General features: G+C 45.1%; 1 protein-coding gene across 1 annotated transcript in view; it reads right to left on the reverse strand.

Annotated features, from left to right (window-relative positions):
• The window catches only part of LOC139548205 (solute carrier family 12 member 9-like), a 60,727-nt gene that overhangs the window by 19,904 nt on the left and 16,694 nt on the right, over positions 1–24,129 (reverse strand). The window contains exons 7-9 of the mRNA XM_071357715.1: positions 14,158–14,315; positions 11,371–11,453; positions 10,005–10,129 (exon numbers count right to left, since the gene is read on the reverse strand). Of these exons, the coding sequence (XP_071213816.1) occupies positions 10,005–10,129; positions 11,371–11,453; positions 14,158–14,315 (366 nt within the window). The remainder of the gene's footprint in view (positions 1–10,004; positions 10,130–11,370; positions 11,454–14,157; positions 14,316–24,129) is intronic.

The following is a 24,129-nucleotide window of genomic DNA, read 5'->3' on the forward strand; positions in this document are numbered from 1 at the left end:
TTACAGGTTACAGATAACTTCTAAATACGAGGTTCACATCTCTCGTTTCATGATGGGCATGTGCACGTACATCATGGACAGGGTTTTACACACGTCCAAAACAGGACCTGCATGGCCAAAATAATGTGGGCCTGCCTGCAACGCATTGGTAAAAAGGGAATTTCAGTTCACCGTTTTACTCCTCTCAAACTTTATATTTTAATAAAGCGTTGGTGATTAAGATTTATTTCCAAGCGATCTCAGGAACCAAACCCTTTAGACTACTTTGCGATTGCATTGGGCAGGACAAAAAAAGCCTTCATTGAGAGGGGAGGCTATGCCAAATAAAAAAGGAAATGGGAAAAATAGTTTATATGTTTCTAAATACAAAGAATACAGGCACCAAAAGCACCTTAGGCTGGTCTTGCTCCATGATCATATGGGCAGTGTGCGTCACAGCTGGATAGGCTGCGTTTCCACGGTCAGAATTCATAACATAACCAACTGGGTTACCGCCAAAACTAGCTTTTGGTTCATCTTAAATATCCCTATCAGCGCTGTCTGAAATTAGCACTGAGGACATAATATTTCCACCCCTCCCATTTTTATTTTTATTACATTTGCAAAAAAAAAAGTGGTTTTGCTTTGTCATTGAGGTATTGTGTGTAGATTGACAAAAAAATTATTCAATCCATTTTAGAATAAGGCTGTAACGTAACAAATTGTGGGAAAAGTCAAGGTGTCTGATCACTTTCCGAATGCACTGTATGTGTGTGTGTCAATGAGTGTGAGTATGTCTGATGTATGCATTTGCATGTGTTTGATGCATGTGTGTGTTAATGTGATGTATGTGTGTGTCACACCTGAGCTCCCCATGAAGATAGGTGCAGACAAAGGTAGGGTCATTGATCACGTAGCGACCCCAATCTCCTGCAATAACATCTTCAGCAGATAAACAGCTATTAAGGCTAGCTACTGTAATTACAATCCAAATGCCCAGGCCCAGCTGGGAGAGCTAGGCTACACTAAAAGACTTAGCTTCATTAACAGAGTGGAACGCACCCGAGCGCTAATTGATAAGTAGCTCCCGCTAAAATGTGATGGAGAGATAGAGAAGATTGGAAAAGGAGAGGAGGGTAATGACTGCACCATTCTCTCCATCACCAGAGGAGAGTGAAATAAACTACATGGTCAAAAGTATTGTCGAACATCTCATTCCAAAATCATGGGCATTAATATGGAGTTGGTCCCCTCTTTGCTGCTATAACAGCCTCCATTCTTCTGGGAAGACTTTCCACTAGATGTTGGAACATTGCTGCGGGGACTTGCTTCCATTCAGCCACAAGAGCATTAGTGAGGTCGGGCACTGATGTTGGGCGATTAGGCCTGGCTTGCAGTAGGCGTTTCAATTATTACCAAAGGTGCTCTATGGGGCTGAGGTCTGGGCTTTGTGCAGGCCAGTCAAGTTCTTCCACACCGATCTCGACAAACCATTTCTGTATGGACTTCGCTTTGTGCACTGGGGCATTGATAAGATTTCCCTTCACTGGAACTAAGGGGCCTGACAAGAACCATGGAAAACAGTCCCAGACCATTATTCCTTCACCAAACTTTACAGTTGGCACTATGCATTGGGTCAGGTAGCGTTCTCCTGGCATCTGCAAAACCCAGATTTTTACGTCGGACTGCCAGATGGTGAAGCGAGATTCATCACTTCAGAGAATGCGGTGAGCTTTACACCACTCCAGCCGACGCTTGGCATTGTGCATAGTGACCTTAGGCTTGTGTGCGGCTGCTCGGCCATGGAAACCCATTTCATGAAGCTCCCGATGAACAGTTCTTGTGCTGACGTTGCTTCCAGAGGCAGTTTGGAACTCAGTAGTGAGTGTTGCAACTGAGGACAGGCGACTTTATGCGCTTCAGCACTCAGCGTTTCCGTTCTGTAAGCTTGTGTGGCCTACCACTTCGCGGCTGAGCCGTTGTTGCTCCTTGAAGTTTCCACTTCACAATAACAGCACTTACAGTTGACCGGGGCAGCTCAAGCAGCGCAGAAATTTGACAAACTGACTTGTTGGAAAATGCGGCATCATATGACGGTGCCACGTTGAAAGTCATTGATCTCTTCAGTACGGGCCATTCTACTGCCAATGTTTGTCGATGGAGATTGCATGGCCGTGTTCTTGATTTTATACACCGGTCAGCAACAGGTGTGGCTGAAATAGCTGAATCCTCTTATTTTAAGGGGCGTCCACATACTTTTGTGTATATATATATATGTGTAGCTCTTCTTTCCTTTACTGTTTGCTCAACTTTCTCTCCACACTTTCCATTTGTTTTAGCTCTAATTTCACATCATTTATGTCACCCCCAATGTCTTACTTTCAATCTTACACCCGCCCTTCTCTCACAGTCCCTCTTACTCGATATCCACTCCTCTCTTTCTTTCTCTCCCTCCCTGCTGGAGAGTCATTATGTTAAAAGCTCAACCTGCCTGCTCTCCCTTTCTTTCACTCTCTCCTTTGGTCTCTTTAATCCCTCTCTCATTAGTGGCAGTGTGTCGCTGGCACTCCCCTTGTCTCTCCCCTCCTCTCTCGCATACCAATCATTTCCCAATGACTGATGTCACTTTGCTACCAATCATTTCCCAATGACTGATGTCACTTTGCTACCAATCATTTCCCAATGACTGATGTCACTTTGCTGACATTAGCAAAAAAATAATGTCCACCATCAAGTATTGAGAGAGGGAGAGAGGGGACACGGCAGCCAGCCAAAAGACACATCATGATTAGATGACATAACTGTGCTATGGCCGACCATCACCTTAAAACACCCTCGCTCTGCAAACACACACTTGACTCAAGTGCACACAAAGCTGGCAGATCTATAAATACAATGTCAGTGAGTGCTCATTCACACATTACATGTAATTTTAGAAGTAATTAGAGTAACCTTCACAAAATGTACACTCAGACTGACTGCATGTTAATAACATTAATAATGGAGCCTGGCCTTCAAGTTGTACTCAAAAATATAGCCTGTGTGTGTGTCTAAGCCACTCAGCCCTGTCCTCTAGTCTAAACCCAGTAGTCAGTCCCATCAGTAGTAGAACATACTGACCCAGAGGAGGGCTCTGAAAAACTGGAGCCATTTACTGATAAAGCTGCAGCCAACAGCCGTTTCACGACCCTTTAAACACACATTCAGAAAGATGAAGAGGAGTGTGTTGGACACAGTGAAAACACACACACAGATTTTCACACACCATTTCCCACATCCCTTTACACGCTTTTCTCACACACAGAGGACACATGCACACACTTAACAAGCGGACAGCTCTTCCGCTACATCATAATTCAGTAGCCCGCTTCCTGTCAGCTAAAACACCCGTGTGTCAAATTTAGGGGAAAGAGGAAATATTTCTGCTAAACGAGTTATGCTAATTACAGAGCAGTTCTCAGGGGAGAGACGCACTAAATGTCTTTAAATTATTTCCAGCTGGAAAGAGACGCAGGGAACACAACAAACACCCAATACCAGCCCTGCGACAACAGCAGCAACAACAGGCTAATAGAATTAAGGAAGTGCCCCACAGCAGCCAGCCAACCACGCGCCTTATCAGCACGCCGCCCGAATCCCATCGGCCAATAGGGAGGGAGATACAGAGGGTGGGAAAAGTTTGGTTAACTCTATATAAAACTTTGTTCACTTTATATACCCTTGACACATGGACAAGCACTGATATGGACAGAGAAGTACAGGGATGCAGGAACTTCTAGAGATAGTTTCCCCTCTATGAAAAAGTAGTTGTGATACACAGATGTGTCCACATACCTACCCAGGCACACATCATTAACAGCATACATTAGAGCTGCACGACATGATTATCTAGGTAATGATTATCTAGACTAACTGAACTGTGCTGCCTGCTGGAGTGAAAGGGGGTGGGTCTTTGTGTGTGTGCTGTGGATATTGCACATCAATATCACAATTTAGATAAAAATTAGATTAATTGTGCAGCCCTAGCACACATCAACGTTTAAGGATTCACCATATTCAACACACACTTATCTGCATCCCTTCTGAGATGTGCAGCTGGGAGCAGTGGACAGTTTATGTCTTAATTAGCACGTGGCCACGACACCCAGCTGGCATACAGTAGAACACTAACACACTCAACGTCATCAGACAGGGAGGGGGGGCAGCATGTGTGTGAAAGGAAGAGGAGAGAGAACCAGAGCGAGACGGCGGGGGGGAGGAGATATGGAGGCGAGCGAGAGAAAGAGGGAGGAAAGAGAGAGACGGAGGAAACGGAGGAAAGAGAGCGATAGACTGAGGAAACGGAGGAAAGAGAGAGAGAGCGAGAGACGGAGGAGAGAGAGCGAGAGACGGAGGAGAGATAGAGAGAGAGACGGAGGAGAGAGAGAGAGACGGAGGAGAGAGACGGAGGAGAGAGAGAGAGACGGAGGAGAGAGAGAGAGACGGAGGAAAGAGAGAGAGACGGAGGAAAGAGAGAGATGGAGGAGAGAGAAAAAAGAAATTATTGAGAGAGAGAAGTCATGCAGAAGAACAGCTCCTGACTTGTTATAACTTTTTGATTGTTAAGAGCGAGACTGACACGATTAAATTAGCAAAAGATGTATAGGTAATCAAATTGTACCACTGAAAATCAACACAGGAGGTAAAGATTGGTCTTTTAACTCACTCCCTGTCAATCTTCATCGTGGTAGCTAGCCAAATTCAAATCTGTCAGCTAGCTTACCGTCTAGCTCCAACTGTTTACTGGTGGTAACCATAGCAACATGGCCACTGAGGCAGCGCTAGCAGCACCAGCAGCAGCAGATACACGACTTCCCCCCCCCCCTTTTTTTTGTTGAATACCCAGCAGAAATCAAATCAGAGAAGGGAAGAATCCATTTTAAACACAGAATTCTGAGGGAGAACCCAGAAACTTTGTTTGCCGACTGCTCACAAAACAGGACTGTTACTTTACACAGACCACACTACTGGCTGGCATACAGCTGTAACAAGGCATTTCTGCTATACCACAAAGAAAGGCATCTGCAAGGGAAGGCAAATCCATATTTTTGAGGACAGCAATAAGGACCAGGAAAACAGGTTTCTGATGGTAAACATGTACCAGAAACACACTGTCATGGTCCAGGGCAGTGAGGCTGCACTCAGCTCTTTTGTGCAGGACTTCCACACTCTAAGGAAAATGGCGGAAAGCAAAAAAGACAAGGACAGCACCCGACCTCTCCGCTCACCTCAGGCACCCCAACAGCAGGACTATCCTCCCCCCCTGCCTGCCTACAACCACCATAGCCAAGACCACACTACCATCAGCCTGCTGAGAGACAGGCTGGCTTTGTTAGAAGTATGGGTTACTGAGCTGAAGGAGCAGCCCCCCAGCTACACCACCACCAGCCCAGACACAGAGCTTCTACACGACCAGATCAACCAGTGCAGGACCCAGCTGAAGATCTCTGTCCAGGAGCTGAGAGAGAGCCTTACCACAGCGCTTGAGGAGGTAAAGGCCACCATGAGGAGAGAGCTGGTGCAGGTAAAGGAGGAGATGACAAAGGAGTTGTCTGTCATCAAGAGGGTGCTGCAGCACAGAGAACAGACTGTAGAGACTCCTAGAGAGAAGCTGCAGCCCCTCACCACCCCCCTAACAACCCCACAATCCCCCCATACCGACAACCCTTTACCCACAACCCCAGTAAACAAGGTGGCTCACATGGGGACACCTACTACAGAGCGAAGCTCCCCCCTGACACACCCCTCCATGTACACAGGCCCTGTGTACTCCAGCCCCAGACCATAAACGCACTAATCTGGTAAAACCCACTGAGGTGGACATCCTCATTGACTAAAATGGGAAATTCATCCAAGAGGATAACCTCCTCCCCCACCACAAGAGGTGCAAAATATGGTGCCCAAAAACACAGGATGCACTCCACATCCTGTCCCAGCCTGACTTTGACACACCAGGCCACATTATTATTCACACCGGCACCAACAACCTGCGAGAGGAGCAGGAGAGAGTAGGCAGCCTGGTCAACAGAGTAGCAGAGAGGGCCTCTGAGTGGTTTCCCAACTCCCACATCACTATCTCCACTCTGGTGCCCCGCAAAGACTTTCATCTCCGTACCATTCAGAAAGTCAACGTTGACATCACCAGAGGGTGTGGCCTACTCCCGAACGTGCACGTTGCTCACCACCCAACAATCACCCCAGAGCATCTGCAGGACCACTCCCACCTGAGGAAGCAGACAGTAGGGATGTTTGCCAAGTCTCTAAAGGACGTGGCACTTGGTAGACAAACACCCCATGCCGCACTGGACAGAGGACCACCCCCCGACCCCTACCAGACCACTGCACCACCAAGGAGCCCCAGGCCCCTTCAACACCCCACCAGACCCAGCGCACCCCACCCACCAACAGAGCATCATCACTTCCATCGGATTAACCACACTGGACCGGGCCCAGCCTACTACCTCGCACCAGACCACCACCTCTACCAGACCAGAGAGGAAGCCCCAAATGAATTACTTAAAAATCATAAAATGTGATTTTCTGGATTTTTGTTTTAGATTCCGTCTCGCACAGTGTAAAACAGGGTTTTACCAGATTAGTGGGTTTATGGTCTGGGGCTGGAGTACACATATGTATATATACACTGCTCAAAAAAATAAAGGGAACACTAAAATAACACATCCTAGATCTGAATGAATGAAATATTCTTATTAAATACTTTTTTCTTTACATAGTTGAATGTGCTGACAACAAAATCACACAAAAATGATCAATGGAAATCAAATTTATCAACCCATTGAGGTCTGGATTTGGAGTCACACTCAAAATTAAAGTGGAAAACCACACTACAGGCTGATCCAACTTGTCCTTAAAACAAGTCAAAATGAGGCTCAGTAGTGTGTGTGGCCTCCACGTGCCTGTATGACCTCCCTACAACGCCTGGGCATGCTCCTGATGAGGTGGCGGATGGTCTCCTGAGGGATCTCCTCCCAGACCTGGACTAAAGCATCCGCCAACTCCTGGACAGTCTGTGGTGCAACATGGCGTTGGTGGATGGAGCGAGACATGATGCTCAATTGGATTCAGGTCTGGGGAACGGGTGGGCCAGTCCATAGCATCAATGCCTTCCTCTTGCAGGAACTGCTGACACACTCCAGCCACATGAGGTCTAGCATTGTCTTGCATTAGGAGGAACCCAGGGCCAACCGCACCAGCATATGGTCTCACAAGGGGTCTGAGGATCTCATCTCGGTACCTAATGGCAGTCAGGCTACCTCTGGCGAGCACATGGAGGGCTGTGCGGCCCCCCAAAGAAATGCCACCCCACACCATGACTGACCCACCGCCAAACCGGTCATGCTGGAAGATGTTGCAGGCAGCAGAACGTTCTCCACGGTGTCTCCAGACTCTGTCACATGTGCTCAGTGTGAACCTGCTTTCATCTGTGAAGAGCACAGGGCGCCAGTGGCGAATTTGCCAATCTTGGTGTTCTCTGGCAAATGCCAAACGTCCTGCACGGTGTTGGGCTGTAAGCACAACCCCCACCTGTGGACGTCGGGCCCTCATACCACCCTCATGGAGTCTGTTTCTGACCGTTTGAGCAGACACATGCGGCCTGCTGGAGGTCATTTTGCAGGGCCCTGGCAGTGCTCCACCTGCTCCTCATTGCACAAAGGCAGAGGTAGCGGTCCTGCTGCTGGGTTGTTGCCCTCCTACGGCCTCCTCCACGTCTCCTGATGTACTGGCCGGTCTCCTGGTAGCGCCTCCATGCTCTGGACACTACGCTGACAGACACAGCAAACCTTCTTGCCACAGCTCGCATTGATGTGCTATCCTGGATGAGCTGCACTACCTGAGCCACTTGTGTGGGTTGTAGACTCCGTCTCATGCTACCACTAGAGTGAAAGCACCGCCAGCATTCAAAAGTGACCAAAACATCAGCCAGGAAGCATAGGAACTGAGAAGTGGTCTGTGGTCACCACCTGCAGAACCACTCCTTTATTGGGGGTGTCTTGCTAATTGCCTATCATTTCCACCTGTTGTCTATTCCATTTGCACAACAGCATGTGAAATTTATTGTCAATCAGTGTTGCTTCCTAAGTGGACAGTTTGATTTCACAGAAGTGTGATTGACTTGGAGTTCCATTGTGTTGTTTAAGTGTTCCCTTTATTTTTTTGAGCAGTGTATATATATATATATATATATATATGTGTGTGTATATATACATACATACATACACACACATATATATATACACACACACACACACATATATATATATATATACACATACACACATTTCTGACTGCTATTCTTTCTTTTTGGAAGTTAGCATGTGGAACATTGAAGACCTAAACTCATTAACCTTTGGACTGAAGAGTTTAGCACTGGAGTTCAACAAAAATCTTAAAGATGTTGACGTCATCATTCTGCAGGAGACATGGTGTAAGGCTGACATTGTCACTCACTGTCCCCACAGGCTACAGAGGTAATTGTGCCATCACAGAAACACAGCTCTGTCAATAGAGGCAGAGACTGGTGGACTGATCATTTGGTACAAATCCAAACTACAAAATCCAATTGATCCCCTCAAAATTGGTAAATATCACATTAGGTTAAAACTGAAAAAGAAAATGTACTGACAGAAAAATATGTGTTCCTTTGCGCAATTTATATCCCCCCTCAGAATCCCCATATTACTCAGAGTAGATCTTCCCCACCCTTGAGGAAGAGACGTGCCATTTCCAGGCCCAGGGAAATGTGCTCATCTGTGGGGACACAAATGCGCGCACAGGAACACTACCTGATCTAACGAGCACACGAGGGGAGAGCTTTATTACAGGCCATACTGTTTCTAACTGGTCTTCATCTCCCCCATAGAAATAACAGTGACAGCACCGTCAACAAAAATGGAAGGGATCTCTGTAGAAGCATGGGTCTGTACTAAGGTCCTTTGCTGTTGTTCTGGGATTGATTTGCACTTTTCGCACCAAAGTACGTTCATCTCTAGGAGACGGAACGCGTCTCCTTCCTGAGCGGTATGACGGCTGCGTGGTCCCATAGCGTTTATACTTGCGTACTATTGTTTGTACAGATGAGGTCTGGGCTGATTTCTTTTGATTTTCCCATGATGTCAAGCAAAGGCACTGCGTTTGAAGGTAGGCCAATACATCCACAGGTACACCTCCAGTTGACTCAAATGATGTCAATTAGCAGCTTCTAAAGCCATGACGTCATTTTCTGGAATTTTCCAAGCTGTTTAAAGGCACAGTCAACTTAGTGTATGTAAACTTCTGACCCACTGGAATTGTGATATAGTGAATTATAAGTGAAATAATCTGTCTGTAAACAATTGTTGGAAAAATGACTTGTGTCATGTACAAAGTAGATGTCCTAACCGACTTGCCAAAACTATACTTTGTTAACAAAAAGGTGTGGAGTGGTTGAAAAACAAGTTTTAATGACTCCAACCTAAGTGTATGTAAACTTCTGACTTCAACTGTACATATCTACCTCAAATACCTTATTATCTATCCTGATGCTTAGTCACTTTACCCTGCCTTTATGTACATATCTACCTCAAATACCTTATTCCTCTGCACATTGATCTGGTACTGTCTGTATATAGCTCCACATTGATATGGTACTGGTACTCTCTGTATATAGATCCACATTGATATGGTACTGGTACTCTCTGTATATAGATCCACATTGATATGGTACTGGTACTCTCTGTATATAGATCCACATTGATATGGTACTGGTACTCTCTGTATATAGATCCACATTGATATGGTACTGGTACTCTCTGTATATAGCTCCATTCTTGTGTATTTTATTCCTCGTTAGTTACCATTTCATTTTGCATTATTATTTTTTAAACTCTGCATTGTTGGGAAAGTTTCATGAGCAAGCATTTAATTGTAAAGCTTACACCAGTTTTATTCAGCATGTGTGATAAACCCAATTTGATTTGATTTAGTACCTGAAGTTAGGCGCTGAGGCCCACTCCAGAGCCAGACAGGCCAGGTCCACAGCTGCGTACACCAGCAGGAAGAAGATGGTTACAATGCTGGCGATGGTGTTCAACTTCCCTGTGAACAACACCAACTACAGATGGAGAAAATGAGAGAGAAGAAATAGATGAGGGAGAGAGATATGGAGGGGAGAAATAGTTTTTCCTCTGACCTCCACAACAAAGTCAGTGAGGGTCAGTCTCCTCAGTTCTCCCCTTTAACAAGAGTATTAATTAGCTATTCACCGAGCCCTCAGTCACAGCCAGTATGGGCAACTTCTGGGCCTGCCTGCCTGTGTGTGTGCGTGAGTGAGATCAGGTCAGTTGTCTTCGTGTTGTATGTCCAGTCCATGTAAACCCATGGTAATCACCAAGCTATTCTGAGAGGCTGAGTTATCACTAACATCACACAGCCCTTTACTAAAAGGTCAGACCACAAAGATAGAGGGGCTTCTAAATCAGTCTCAAGGTCTCCCTCTTCCTCAAATATCATCTGGATCACTTTGAATTGATGCATGACTTGTCTCTATATCCATCTCCCTTTTGGCCTAACACCTTCTTTCACCTTCCTTCCTGACATCCCTCGCTCCCTTTCTCTCATCTGTGAGATTGTTTAACATGGAGTGAGATTAGAATCACACTTGTGTCATCAGTGAATCATTCAAATGGCAGAGAGAGAAAGAGCGAGCGACAGAAAAGAGGGGGAGGACTAGTTAATGAGCTCTGATACAGGCTAATGATTTCACTCTAATTACTCCCCCACTCCAGTGTAGAAGCGGAGCGAGGGATGAGAGAGGAAGACAAAGACCAGCCATTTAACACTCGCTTCTTGAAGAGTATCTGACTAGCCAGTCATTATCAGAGCTCTCTCCACCTCCATCTATTTTTCCTGTCTCTGTATCTTTACCCTCCCATCTCATCTCCTTTTCTCGTTATGTCTTGGCCAATTCTCAGTACTCTCAAAGTACTTCCCTTCTCTCTCCATCTACCCTTCTCTCTCCATCTATCTTTTTCCATTTACCCTTCTCTCTACTATATCAATCTACCTTTTCCTACATCTGACCTGATCAGAGATTATTGAGCAGGTGAAATCAGACCTATTCTCTCCTCTATGTCTTACCTGTACTTGGACCCAGGAGAGAACAGCCCCTCAGGGGTTCCTATTGTCTTACCTGGACTGGTAACCAGGAGAGGACACACACACCCAGGGGTTCCCATTGTCTTACCTGTACTAGGAACCAGGAGAGTAGGACAGACACCCAGGGGTTCCCATTGTCTTACCTGTACTAGGAACCAGGAGAGTAGGACAGACACCCAGGGGTTCCCATTGTCTTACCTGTACTAGGAACCAGGAGAGGAGGACAGACACCCAGGGGTTCCCATTGTGAGATGTCTTCTTAGCTGGAGACAAGACTGTGCCTGCAGACGGGGGAGAGGAGTGAGCGAGAGAGAGAATACAGTTGAAGTCGGAAGTTTACATACACTTAAGTTGGAGTCATTAAAACTCGTTTTTCAACCACTCCACAAATTTCTTGTTAACAAACTATCGTTTTGGCAAGTCGGTTAGGACATCTACTTTGTGCATGACACAAGTCATTTTTCCAACAATTGTTTACAGACAGATTTTTTCACTTATAATTCACTGTATCACAATTCCAGTGGGTCAGAAGTTTACATACACTAAGTTGACTGTGCCTTTAAACAGCTTGGAAAATTACAGAAAATGATCGTTTTACTGTGGATATATACTTTTGTACCTGTTTCCTCCAGCATCTTCACAAGGTCCTTTGCTGTTGTTCTGGGATTGATTTGCACTTTTCGCAACCAAAGTACGTTCGTCTCTAGGAGACAGAAAGCGTCTCCTTCTTGAGTGGTATGACGGCTGCGTGGTCCCATGGTGTTTATACTTGCCTGCTATTGTTTGTACAGATGAACGAGGTACCTTCAGGCGTTTGGAAATTGCTCCCAAAGATGAACCAGACTTGTGGAGGTCTACAATATTTTTTTCTGGGGTCTTGGCTGATTTCTTTAGATTTTTCCCATGATGTCAAGCAAAGAGGCACTGAGTTTGAAGGTAGGCCTTGAAATACATCCACAGGTACACCTCCAATTTACTCAGGTTAATTTACGTCATGGCTTTAGAAGCTTCTGATAGGCTAATTGACATCATTTGAGTCAATTGGAGGTGTACCTGTGGATGTATTTTAAGGCCTACCTTCAAACTCAGTGCCTCTTTGCTTGAAATCATGGAAAAATCTAAAGAAATCAGCCAAGACCTCAGAAAATTAATTGTAGACCTCCACAAGCCTGGTTCATCCTTGGGAGCAATTTCCAAATGCCTGAAGGTACCACGTTCACCTGTACAAATAATAGTACGCAAGTATAAACACCATGGAACCACGCAGCCGTCATACCACCAAGCTCAGGAAGGTGACGCGTTCTGTCTCCTAGAGATGAACGTACTTTGGTGTGAAAAGTGCAAATCAATCCCAGAACAGCAGCAAAGGACCTTGTGAAGATGCTGGAGGAAACACGTACAAAAGTATCTATATCCACAGTAAAACGAGTCCTACATCGACGTAACCTGAAAGTCCGCTCAGCAAGGAAGAAGTCACTGCTCCAAAACCGCCATAAAAAAGCCAGACTACGGTTTGCAACTGCACATGGGAACAAAGATTGTACTTTTGGAGAAATGTCCTCTGGTCTGATGAAACAAAAATAGAACTGTTTGGCCATAATGACCATCGTTATGTTTGGAGGAAAAAGGGGGAGGCTTGCAAGCCCGAAGAACACCATCCTAACTGTGAAGCACGGGGGTGGCAGCATCATGATGTGGGGGTGCTTTGCTGCAGGAGGGACTGGTGCACTTCACAAAATAGATGGCATCATGAGGCAGGAAAATTATGTGGATATATGGAAGCAACATCAAGACATCCGTCAGAAAGTTACAGCTTGGTCGCAAATGGGTCTTCCAAATGGACAATGACTCCAAGCATACTTCCAAAGTTGTGGCAAAATGGCTTAAGGACAAGAAAGTCAAGGTATTGGAGTGGCCATCACAAAGCCCTGACTTCAATCCTGAAGAAAATGTGTGCGAGCAAGGAGGCCTACAAACCTGACTCAGCATCACCAGCTCTGTCAGGAGGAATGGGCCAAAACTCACCCAGTTTATTGTGGGAAGCTTGTGGAAGGCTACCCGAAACATTTGACCCAAGTTAAACAATTTAAAAGGCAATGCTACCAAATACTAATTTAGTGTATGTAAACTTTCGACCCACTGGGAATGTGATGAAAGAAATCAAAGCTGAAATAAAATCACTCTTTTCTATTATTCTGATATTTCACATTCTTAAAATAAAGTGGTGATCCTAACTGACCTAAAATAGGGAATTTGTACTAAGATTAAATGTCAGGAATTATGAAAAATGGAGTTTAAATGTATTTGGCTAAGGTGTATGTAAACTTCCGACTTCAACTGTATGTGAGAGCAAGAGGAAGGAGGAGGATTAAGATGGAGGGAATTAACGTTTAGGACCACATTTCAGTTGATACATGAAATTAATTAAATTAGAGACTTTCAACTCAAATCAATGCAGCCAAGAACAGGGGATGGAGAGGAAAATAAAAGGGGAGAAAAGGGGAAGGTGAAGAGCGAAGACAGAGCAGAAATTTTAAAAGTGGGTGAGATTAAAATTAAGAGATGTGTGTTACACTATATTAGGAGATCCATTACCCAGTGGGTGTAGGACAGTTGCAAGCAGGTTGCACCAGGTATGAATGACACACACACACGATAAGAACTTGAAGCTACAACACCTTTAATCATACAGTCACAAGGCAAAAACAAAACCCATAAGCTAAAATATATGTTTAACCCCTGAAAGGCATTGCTAGTGATCCTGAGCCGAGTCACTGTCAGTTTGGTTCAGTCTAGTTCAGCATGGTTCAGTCTAGTTCATCTGTTCTGCTCCAGCTGCCCACTCTACAGGGGAAACCTGCTTAATACTGCTATTCATCTCCCATATCCACACACAACGCCAGTGAGAAGGGAGAGAAGAAGCTATAAAGATAAATAAGAGGGTGAGGTGGATAGTGAGAAAGAGGAGGACATAAGTGTACCCACCAAACAGGTCGTCCCGTGCCAGGGCGTAGAGGATGCGTGACGCCCCTATCAGGTTACTCATGGCAGCAGACATGGTGGAGGAGTACACACCAACGGTCACCAACGGGTTCCACACATTAATGTCCCGCAGGAAACTGTAGTCCCTCTGGAGGAGAATACTGAGAGAGAAATCAGATTATATACATTCATATGAAACCCTCCCCCACTCCACTCCACTCCAACCCTCCACCCATCTCTCTGTCTGTTTTTTAGTCTGTCAGCTCCCTCCACTCCCTCGATCTGTCTGTCTACTCCCTCCACTCCCTCGATCTGTCTGTCCCCTCTGTCCGAAAAATAGGAAATGCCAATGATATGATTTGTGTGTGTGTGTTATTTGGTGTGTGAGTGTTGGTCTGCGTTATTATTTGTGTGCCGCAGTTAAACGTTTATGAACCATTGCTTTAAATCAGGCTCTCTGACATTGTTAATAATGATTCACTTTAAAATGTTCCCATCCACCAGCAGCACACACAGTAGTGAAAACAAAAGTCATTTGAGTATGCATGTGTGTTGGAGTTACTCTGGTGTGTGTGTAATGGAGCTGGTCAATTTTATTTATTTATTTATTTCACCTTTATTTAACCAGGTAGGCAAGTTGAGAAGTTCTCATTTACAATTGCGACCTGGCCAAGATAAAGCAAAGCAGTGTGACACATACAACAACACAGAGTTACACATGAAACACAGTCAATAATACAGTAGAAAAATAAGTCTATATACAATGTGAGCAAATGAGGTGAGATAAGGGAGGTAAAGGCAAAAAAAGGCCATGGTGGCGAAGTAAATACAATATAGCAAGTAAAACACTGGAATGGTAGATTTGCAGTGGAAGAATGTGCAAAGTAGAAATAGAAATAATGGGGTGCAAAGGAGCAAAATAAATACAGTAGGGGAAGAGGTAGTTGTTTGGGCTAAATGATAGATGGGCTATGTACCGGTGCAGTAATCTGTGAGCTGCTCTGACAGCTGGTGCTTAAAGCTAGTGAGGGAGATAAGTGTTTCCAGATTTTTGCTATAGCCTGGTTATTAATTCCTGTGACGTGTGGCAAGTGCAGTATAAATCTGAACATGCTTGACATTTTAAAACATGCACTCCAAAACAAAGCCATCATAAAGAGGTGGCAGCCATGCAGAGAGGGAGAGCAGAGGACAGAGCGTGTGCCATGCAGAGACGGAGAGCAGAGGACAGAGCGTGTGCCATGCAGAGAGGGAGAGCAGAGGACAGAGCGTGTGCCATGCAGAGAGGGAGAGCAGAGGACAGAGCGTGTGCCATGCAGAGAGGGAGAGCAGAGGACAGAGCGTGTGCCATGCAGAGAGGGAGAGCAGAGGACATAATGTGTGCCATGCAGAGAGGGAGAGCAGAGGACATAATGTGTGCCATGCAGAGAGGGAGAGCAGAGGACATAATGTGTGCCATGCAGAGAGGGAGAGCAGAGGACATAATGTGTGCCATGCAGAGAGGGAGAGCAGAGGACATAATGTGTGCCATGCAGAGAGGGAGAGCAGAGGACATAATGTGTGCCATGCAGAGAGGGAGAGCAGAGGACATAATGTGTGCCATGCAGAGAGGGAGAGCAGAGGACAGAGCGTGTGCCATGCAGAGAGGGAGAGCAGAGGACAGAGTGTGTGCCATGCAGAGAGGGAGAGCAGAGGACATAATGTGTGCCATGCAGAGAGGGAGAGCAGAGGACAGAGCGTGTGCCATGCAGAGAGAGAGCAGAGGACAGAGCGTGTGCCATGCAGAGAGAGAGCAGAGGACAGAGCGTGTGCCATGCAGAGAGGGAGAGCAGAGGACAGAGCGTGTGCCATGCAGAGAGGGAGAGCAGAGGACATAATGTGTGCCATGCAGAGAGGGAAAGCAGAGGACATAATGTGTGCCATGCAGAGAGGGAGAGCAGAGGACATAATGTGTGCCATGCAGAGAGGGAGAGCAGAGGACATAATGTGTGCCATGCAGAGGGAGAGCAGAGGACAGAGCGTGTGCCATGCAGAGAGGGAGAGCAGAGGACATAATGTGTGCCATGCAGAGAGGGAGAGCAGAGGACATAATGTGTGCCATGCAGAGAGGGAGAGCAGAGGACATAATGTGTGCCATGCAGAGAGGGAGAGCAGAGGACATAATGTGTGCCATGCAGAGAGGGAGAGAAGAGGACATAATGTGTGCCATGCAGAGAGGGAGAGCAGAGGACATAATGTGTGCCATGCAGAGAGGGAGAGCAGAGGACAGAGCGTGTGCCATGCAGAGAGGGAGAGCAGAGGACAGAGCGTGTGCCATGCAGAGAGGGAGAGCAGAGGACATAATGTGTGCCATGCAGAGAGGGAGAGCAGAGGACAGAGCGTGTGCCATGCAGAGAGAGAGCAGAGGACAGAGCGTGTGCCATGCAGAGAGAGAGCAGAGGACAGAGCGTGTGCCATGCAGAGAGGGAGAGCAGAGGACAGAGCGTGTGCCATGCAGAGAGGGAGAGCAGAGGACATAATGTGTGCCATGCAGAGAGGGAGAGCAGAGGACATAATGTGTGCCATGCAGAGAGGGAGAGCAGAGGACATAATGTGTGCCATGCAGAGAGGGAGAGCAGAGGACATAATGTGTGCCATGCAGAGAGGGAGAGCAGAGGACAGAGCGTGTGCCATGCAGAGAGGGAGAGCAGAGGACATAATGTGTGCCATGCAGAGAGGGAGAGCAGAGGACATAATGTGTGCCATGCAGAGAGGGAGAGCAGAGGACATAATGTGTGCCATGCAGAGAGGGAGAGCAGAGGACAGAGCGTGTGCCATGCAGAGAGGGAGAGCAGAGGACAGAGCGTGTGCCATGCAGAGAGGGAGAGCAGAGGACATAATGTGTGCCATGCAGAGAGGGAGAGCAGAGGACATAATGTGTGCCATGCAGAGAGGGAGAGCAGAGGACAGAGCGTGTGCCATGCAGAGAGGGAGAGCAGAGGACATAATGTGTGCCATGCAGAGAGGGAGAGCAGAGGACATAATGTGTGCCATGCAGAGAGGGAGAGCAGAGGACAGAGCGTGTGCCATGCAGAGAGGGAGAGCAGAGGACATAATGTGTGCCATGCAGAGAGGGAGAGCAGAGGACATAATGTGTGCCATGCAGAGAGGGAGAGCAGAGGACAGAGCGTGTGCCATGCAGAGAGGGAGAGCAGAGGACATAATGTGTGCCATGCAGAGGGAGAGCAGAGGACATAATGTGTGCCATGCAGAGAGGGAGAGCAGAGGACAGAGCGTGTGCCATGCAGAGAGGGAGAGCAGAGGACATAATGTGTGCCATGCAGAGAGGGAGAGCAGAGGACATAATGTGTGTGTTTTATTAACATGTCTGTGAAGGCTATGTATTTGTATAAAACAGACGTGTATACGGTTGTTTTTGAGTGTGTCCCCTCCATCCCATAATACAGATTATTCATCAGATCATGAAGCTGGAATGAGCTGTGCCATGGAAATAAAGAACAGAACGAAGTAAAGCACCTGACAAAAGAAAACAATTCTTTTAAGAGGGGAGTGCAGCTAAATGAGAGCCTGGAGAGATTGGACGCTCATACTCATTCCACACCTCATTTGTTTATTCATACGTTAATATTCTTTTGCCATTTCTTTTAAATAAGCTTCAAAACCAACTACAGGGGGGAGGGAGGCAGAGAGAGAATGGGATCAATAGCTAACAAGGCCTGTAGATCTCTCCACCCCTCCCTCCCTCTGCTACTCTCTCGCATTCACTCTACCCACCACACTCTACCTCTCTCAATCTCAGACTGTCTCTACTATACCCCTTTTCTCATATTATCTATTATTTTGCTACATTCTCATTCCTTCTACTATTTTAATGTTTTTTTTATTTCCTTATTAGGATCCCCATTAGCTGTTGCTTATGTAGCAGCTCCTCTTCCTGGGGGTCACAGGATTAGAGGCCATGGGAAACATAACATGAACCTCCTCGTTGTCTTCTCCATCTCTATCCCTGTGTGTTGGCAGGGACAGATACAGAGAGAGATCAGGGACGGACAGAGACCGACAACGAGAGAGATCTGTGGAGGAGAGATAGCAAGCAAATAAAGGATGGATGGACAGAGAGAGCCAAGGACAGGCACTCTGCAGTGGGGTGATTGCAAGGGAACAGAGGTATGAGATGAAAGCAGAGGAGGGCAGACAGACTGAGAATGTTGGACTTGTTGCCTCAATGTCTGGACAAGACACTAGCACTACGAGCCAGCGAGTGTGGGGGGGGGGGGGGGCATGAGAGAGAATTAAACAGCGACGGGGGAAGCAAGGGAGAACGGAAGGGAGTGAAAAACAGTACCACATTCTCTCACAAAAATAAAAGCCTTATGGGGGGGCTGAAAAACAGAAGAAAAAGCAAAGAGATGGAGAGAGCCTTGTGGGACTGCACAGCTTCCACACACACACCAGGCTGCATGTTGAAGATAGCAGAACAAAAGAGGGAGGCAGATTTAAATTAATATAATTATTCAGCCAGTAATAAATACATAAGCTTCTATAGCAGGATGGGATTAGTCAACAGGTCACTGATGCACAATACTCAGAGGTATACACACACACACAACAAAGTCACTCAACCAGAGACACACACATACACCACACCTGCATATATACACACACACACAAATGTCACTCATCCATAGAGGGACGATAAAGATACACACAACCACACTCTGTAGTTAGTAATCCAGAGAACGAATGCACACACACCAGTCACTCATTCAGGAAATGAACACACACACACTCGCTCTTCACTTATCCAAAGAAAGAGACAGACCGTAAAATACACACTAATCATTCAGGTCTCAGTCCCTAAACAAGATACAGACACACTCACACTAAGCTTACTGTATATTGGGGGATTGGGCTGGATTTGGTTGTGAGAGGGGCTGGAGAGTTGGCAATGGGCTATCTGTCACCACTGGCTACCCTGTCACACTGGGTTAATATACTGCTCATAGCTGGACAGTAAACCATCATCATCGTCTTTTACATTGGGCTCCTATGCACCTTCCCAGACCCATCTAGAACACATACACACTCTATAACTGTGCACCTGTAACAAACACACACCTGTAACCTATTCAGGTATGCATCAGATGTCATTCTCCCAAAAGGCAGCACTATTGTAGATCTGAAAAGCCATTCTTAATCTCCCTGACATTTATGTTAAGTGAACACACTGCCTTTTACCAAGAATGCAGAGTAACTAGCTGAAGAGGGGAGCAATTTACTTTGGCTTTATTCGAAAGTTACACCATTTCTGTTTCAGTAAGGTTGCATTGAAACAGGTAGCCCAATTCTGATATTTTTCGACCAATCAGATCAGCTCTGAGAAAATCTAATTTGATGCGAAAACTAATGTGATTGGTCAAAAGATCTGATCTTTTTCCCATGAATTGATTTGTGCTGCCTGTGTAAACACTACCTAAGAAACCCCTCAATGTCAGAGTCTGAAATACAAAGGGAGCTCCTCATGTGAGATGGTGTGACCGCCACCTGTTGGATACTTCTGGGTACTGCTACCAAGTTATTATTTCTGACCAAAAAAAAAGGGGAATAACATCCAACTCAAAAAGCTTCTATTTGTTCCTCCTCAGTGAAAATCACTTACCCAAACCATGAGACATTCAACTGCTTTCCCTTCAACGAGGCTTTGTTGCTATAGAAATGCAGAGAGTGTCCGTGGTGAAGGGGGGGTCCAGTGTTTGGCATTTAGTAATGTGACGTTGACGTGACGTTGACTGATGGCTTTAATGCACATTCTTCCTATTTAATCTAAGTAATCCATTTAGTCTGTCTCTCAATGACACACTGGTGACACATTAACTTTAACAGTTAATATCATAAATATGATACGTGCAGAAAGTTCTCTTTAGTTTGGTGACAGATGTAACAATCCGAGACTAGCGCCATGAGTTTTTCCTGAATAGTGACTTGACTTGGAAAAACTTTGGCCCCTTTTTCTGCGGCCTTACAACTGACAACCAATTGTAACTTTCAACTAAAGAAAATGTGGCCTATTGTTGAAAGACAACCTGTGACCTACCTTGTGACAAGGGTGTAACTGTTTCATAATGCAAATTGGCATTTATGAGAGTTTACCTCTAGTCAAGAATGTTATACAGCCCTTTTAAGTAAATTAGGTTAAGGAAAAAGGAAACCGCACACTGCTCTTGATAGTATCACCGATATTTAATAAGTTTACGTATCGGCCTCACGGCCTTCGTCAGAGCTTTTGTGATTTTTGGAAATGTGCACCCTTATGTAGACCTGGCCCCACCCACATCCGTTCTACACATCGAAGGGGGTTGGAGGCAAAGGAAAAACAAATAAGTGCTACCAAATATAACAATATGCATTTCATAAATATTACAAAAGTGTATAAATAAGGCGTATTGAACACGTCTGTAAAATCTCAATGAGGACATAGCAAGTTTTCATTAGTCATTAGGTACATCGTACGAAAAACGTCAGAATAATCTACAAGAGACACATATTTTATGTTCAAATTCACAACATTGGCATTTCATCATTAGGTCCTTTAGGAAATAATGTCTGGAGGGTGAAAATCCAAAAACATTCTCTTTTACTCAGAGTATTATTAATATCTCCTCCCCTGTCTGATATCTTAACTTTCTCTATGCCACAAAATCTAAAAAAGGTGGAAATGTCATGCTTCAGGTCATTGAAATGTACAGCAACTGGATAATCCCTGTCGTTTCTCCTGATTGAACTTTTATGTTCACTAATTCTGTTTGTGAGAGCGGGTGGTTTTACCGACATAGCAGAGCCCACATGGATATTTAATAATGTAAATACATGGGTGGTGGAACACGTAATAATGTAATTTATTTGGACCCGTTTTCCTGTGTGTGGGTGGCAGAAATATTCACACTTCATCATATTGTTGCACTGTGCGCATCCACTGCATTTATAGCTACCATTTGGTAGAGGGCGTAAAAGAGCTTGGCTAATTTTCTTTTGTGGCTGGCAGTTGGCATGAACCAATTTATCGCGTAAATTGCGACCTCTCCTATACACAATACATGGTGGATATTTAAAATCAGCAGGCAAAGCTGGGTCCGATGATAAAATATGCCAATGTTTCTTGACCACACCTTCCACTTTTCGCAAATTCAAAGTATATGTGGTTGTGAACATTACGGAGTGTTCTTTGGCTTTAGCGGGTCTTTTTTGTAGCAGTTCATCTCGTGTTTTTCCCAATGCCAAATGATGAGCTTCATCCACACATTGTGACGAATAGCCTCTTCTTAGAAACCTCATGCACATCTCCACTGCTTTTTCTAGATAATCCTCTGTGGAGTGGCAGATACGCTGCAGTCTGAAAAACTGGCTTCTTGGAAGTCCTCTTTTTAATGTGTCAGGGTGGAAGCTGTCCCCCTGTAATAGAGTATTTCTGTCCGTTTCTTTTCTATACAGAGTTGTAAACAGGGTTCCATTTGATTTCTCAATCCACATATCGAGATAATGAACACGTTGAGTGTCACGTTCAAGAGTGAATTTGAGATTAGGGTCAATGTCATTGAGTAGTGCCATAAAATTGACAGTTCTTCCTTAGTTCCTTCCCATATACAAAAAATGTCATCAATATATCGATACCACTTCAGGACTTTATTAAAAATTGGATTCTCGTTTTCATTATTAACAAAACGTTCTTCAAAAAGACCCATATAGAGGTTAGCATAGCTCAGAGCAAATGTAGAGCCCATCGATGTTCCATTCGTTTGGAGATAGTATTCATCATCAAACCTGAAATAGTTATACTGAAAACATATTCAGCTCTAGAATGAAGTTTGTTGGTGGATATTCATTAGTATCTCTGTCTCCCAAATAGTGTGCTAGTGCTGCCAGCCCCCCCACATGGGGAATGCTGGTATATAGACTCTCGACATCTAATGTGACCAAAATACAGTCTTATTTTAAACCCGTTATTGGTGAGATCTTGTTTATGAAGTCTATAGAGTCTTTTACATATGATGGCAATGATTGCACATGAGATTTAATAAAAGAGTCTACAAAGTTCGACAATGGCTCTAGCATTGAGCCTATTCCTGCAACCACTGGTCTGCCTGGATAGTTGCCTTGTTGTGTTTTAGATGTGTAATTTCAGTAAAATGTATAAGCATGGACATATGGCACATTTGCAGCAAAGATATTCATATTCAGGTTTTGAGATAAGGTGGTTTAATAGGGCTTGCTCCAGATTCGAGCATATATCCCTTTGGAACACCTGTGTGGGATCAACACTCAGTTTTCTATAGAAACGTTCATTGCTGAGTGTTGTCTGAATTTCTTCTTTATATTTTTCATAGTCTAAAACAACCACAGCACCCCCCTTGTCTGTAGGTTTTATAACCAAAGATGAATCTTTCATTCATTCATTGAGTGCCAGTTCTTGTGTTCTACCGAGATTCTTCTGAATGTGGTTTATTTGTCTCGTATATACTGACATGGCTTCTTTTTCGACTAACCTACAATAGGTATTAATCGAGGAGTTGTTAACCATGGGGCAGAATTTGCTTTTGGGCTTAAAATGGGTACCAGTTCTTTGATGTGTATCGAATGGTTTATCTGTACATGTAGGTAAAAAAGAGAGGCCCTTAGATGAGACTGAGACTTGAGCGTCAGTAAGGTCTTTTTTGGAGAGGTTAATTACCGCGTCCCGCTGTAGCTCCGTGTCCACGGCCTGTGTTCCTGGTCTCTTCGACCGCTTGCCTCTCCTGCATCGTTTCTTTTCTTTCGTGGAGCCCTCTGTTGCTTCCGGGCTAAAAAAACAGACTGTGTGCCATGGTAGCTGGAGTCACTGTCTGTAGGGAATTCGCTCTCGGTGGATGCCTCTGTGTCCAAGTGTCCATGTCCTCCCGCTGCTGCGTATCTGGTCCCCCGATCAGTGGTGCGTCCCTCCGTCGGCCTCTCCGTGCTCCTGTCCTTGGGCCTTCCCATGCGTACACCTGGTTGAGCTGGTAGTCCTCTGTGTCTCGCTGGTATTTCTTGATCTTTGTTGCTTGTAGATAGTCTCTGTATTTCCCAATGGACTGCTTGATCGTGTCGTCTATGGCTGTAAAATTAGGGCCTAGAATCTCCTTCATTATAGCCTCATGTTCGCTAATCTTAACTTCAACTTCTTTCACTTCCTTTGACACATGCTCAACGATTAATAGCATTAAATCTAATGAGCATTTGTTGAGTATTTCACCCCATTGCTGAATGAAAGTTGTCATTTTCCCCTGTTGTAGGCTCCTTCTGTATTCTCAGTCCTCTTGGAATGCGCTTGTTGCGCTAATACTCGCTAAGAGTTGTGCCATGCAGGAACAAACATGTTTCTTTCTCTCGGAGTCTCTGGAGTTTGATTTTGAGTTCGACAGTCGAGTGTGGAACTGGGTTGTCCATGCTGGAGGTAGGAAAAATAATCTTATTTGCGTCTTCTTGTGTGAATGAAAGGGTACTCGCACAATGCGTGGTAAGTGAGTTGATCTCTCGTAGTGGATCCATTGTATACTTGGTAAGTCTTACTTTTGTGTATACTTACAAGATTTCAGAGTACGGAGTGAAAAATAGTTATACAAAATTCAAAAGGCACTCGCACATCTGAGCAATCTTATTTGCAGGTGCATGGCAACAATTGAACAAGATGAAGGAAAAAGGAAACCGCACACTGCTCTTGATAGTTTCACAGATATTTAATAAGCTTACGTATCGGCCTCACGGCCTTCGTCAGAGCTTTTGTGATTTTTTTTAAATTTGCACTGTGGAATTCCATGGCCAGAAATAACAAGTTTATGATTCCAGTAACATGCATGATGAAATGCTGACTTTACCCCAGGCCAAGTTACCATTATCACTTCCACGGGCTACTGTACTCTTCCACAGGTTACTGTACTCTTCCACAGGTTACTGTACTCTTCC

This window comes from Salvelinus alpinus, chromosome 21, assembly GCF_045679555.1.
Source record: "Salvelinus alpinus chromosome 21, SLU_Salpinus.1, whole genome shotgun sequence".
Classification (NCBI taxonomy): Eukaryota; Metazoa; Chordata; class Actinopteri; order Salmoniformes; family Salmonidae; genus Salvelinus; species Salvelinus alpinus.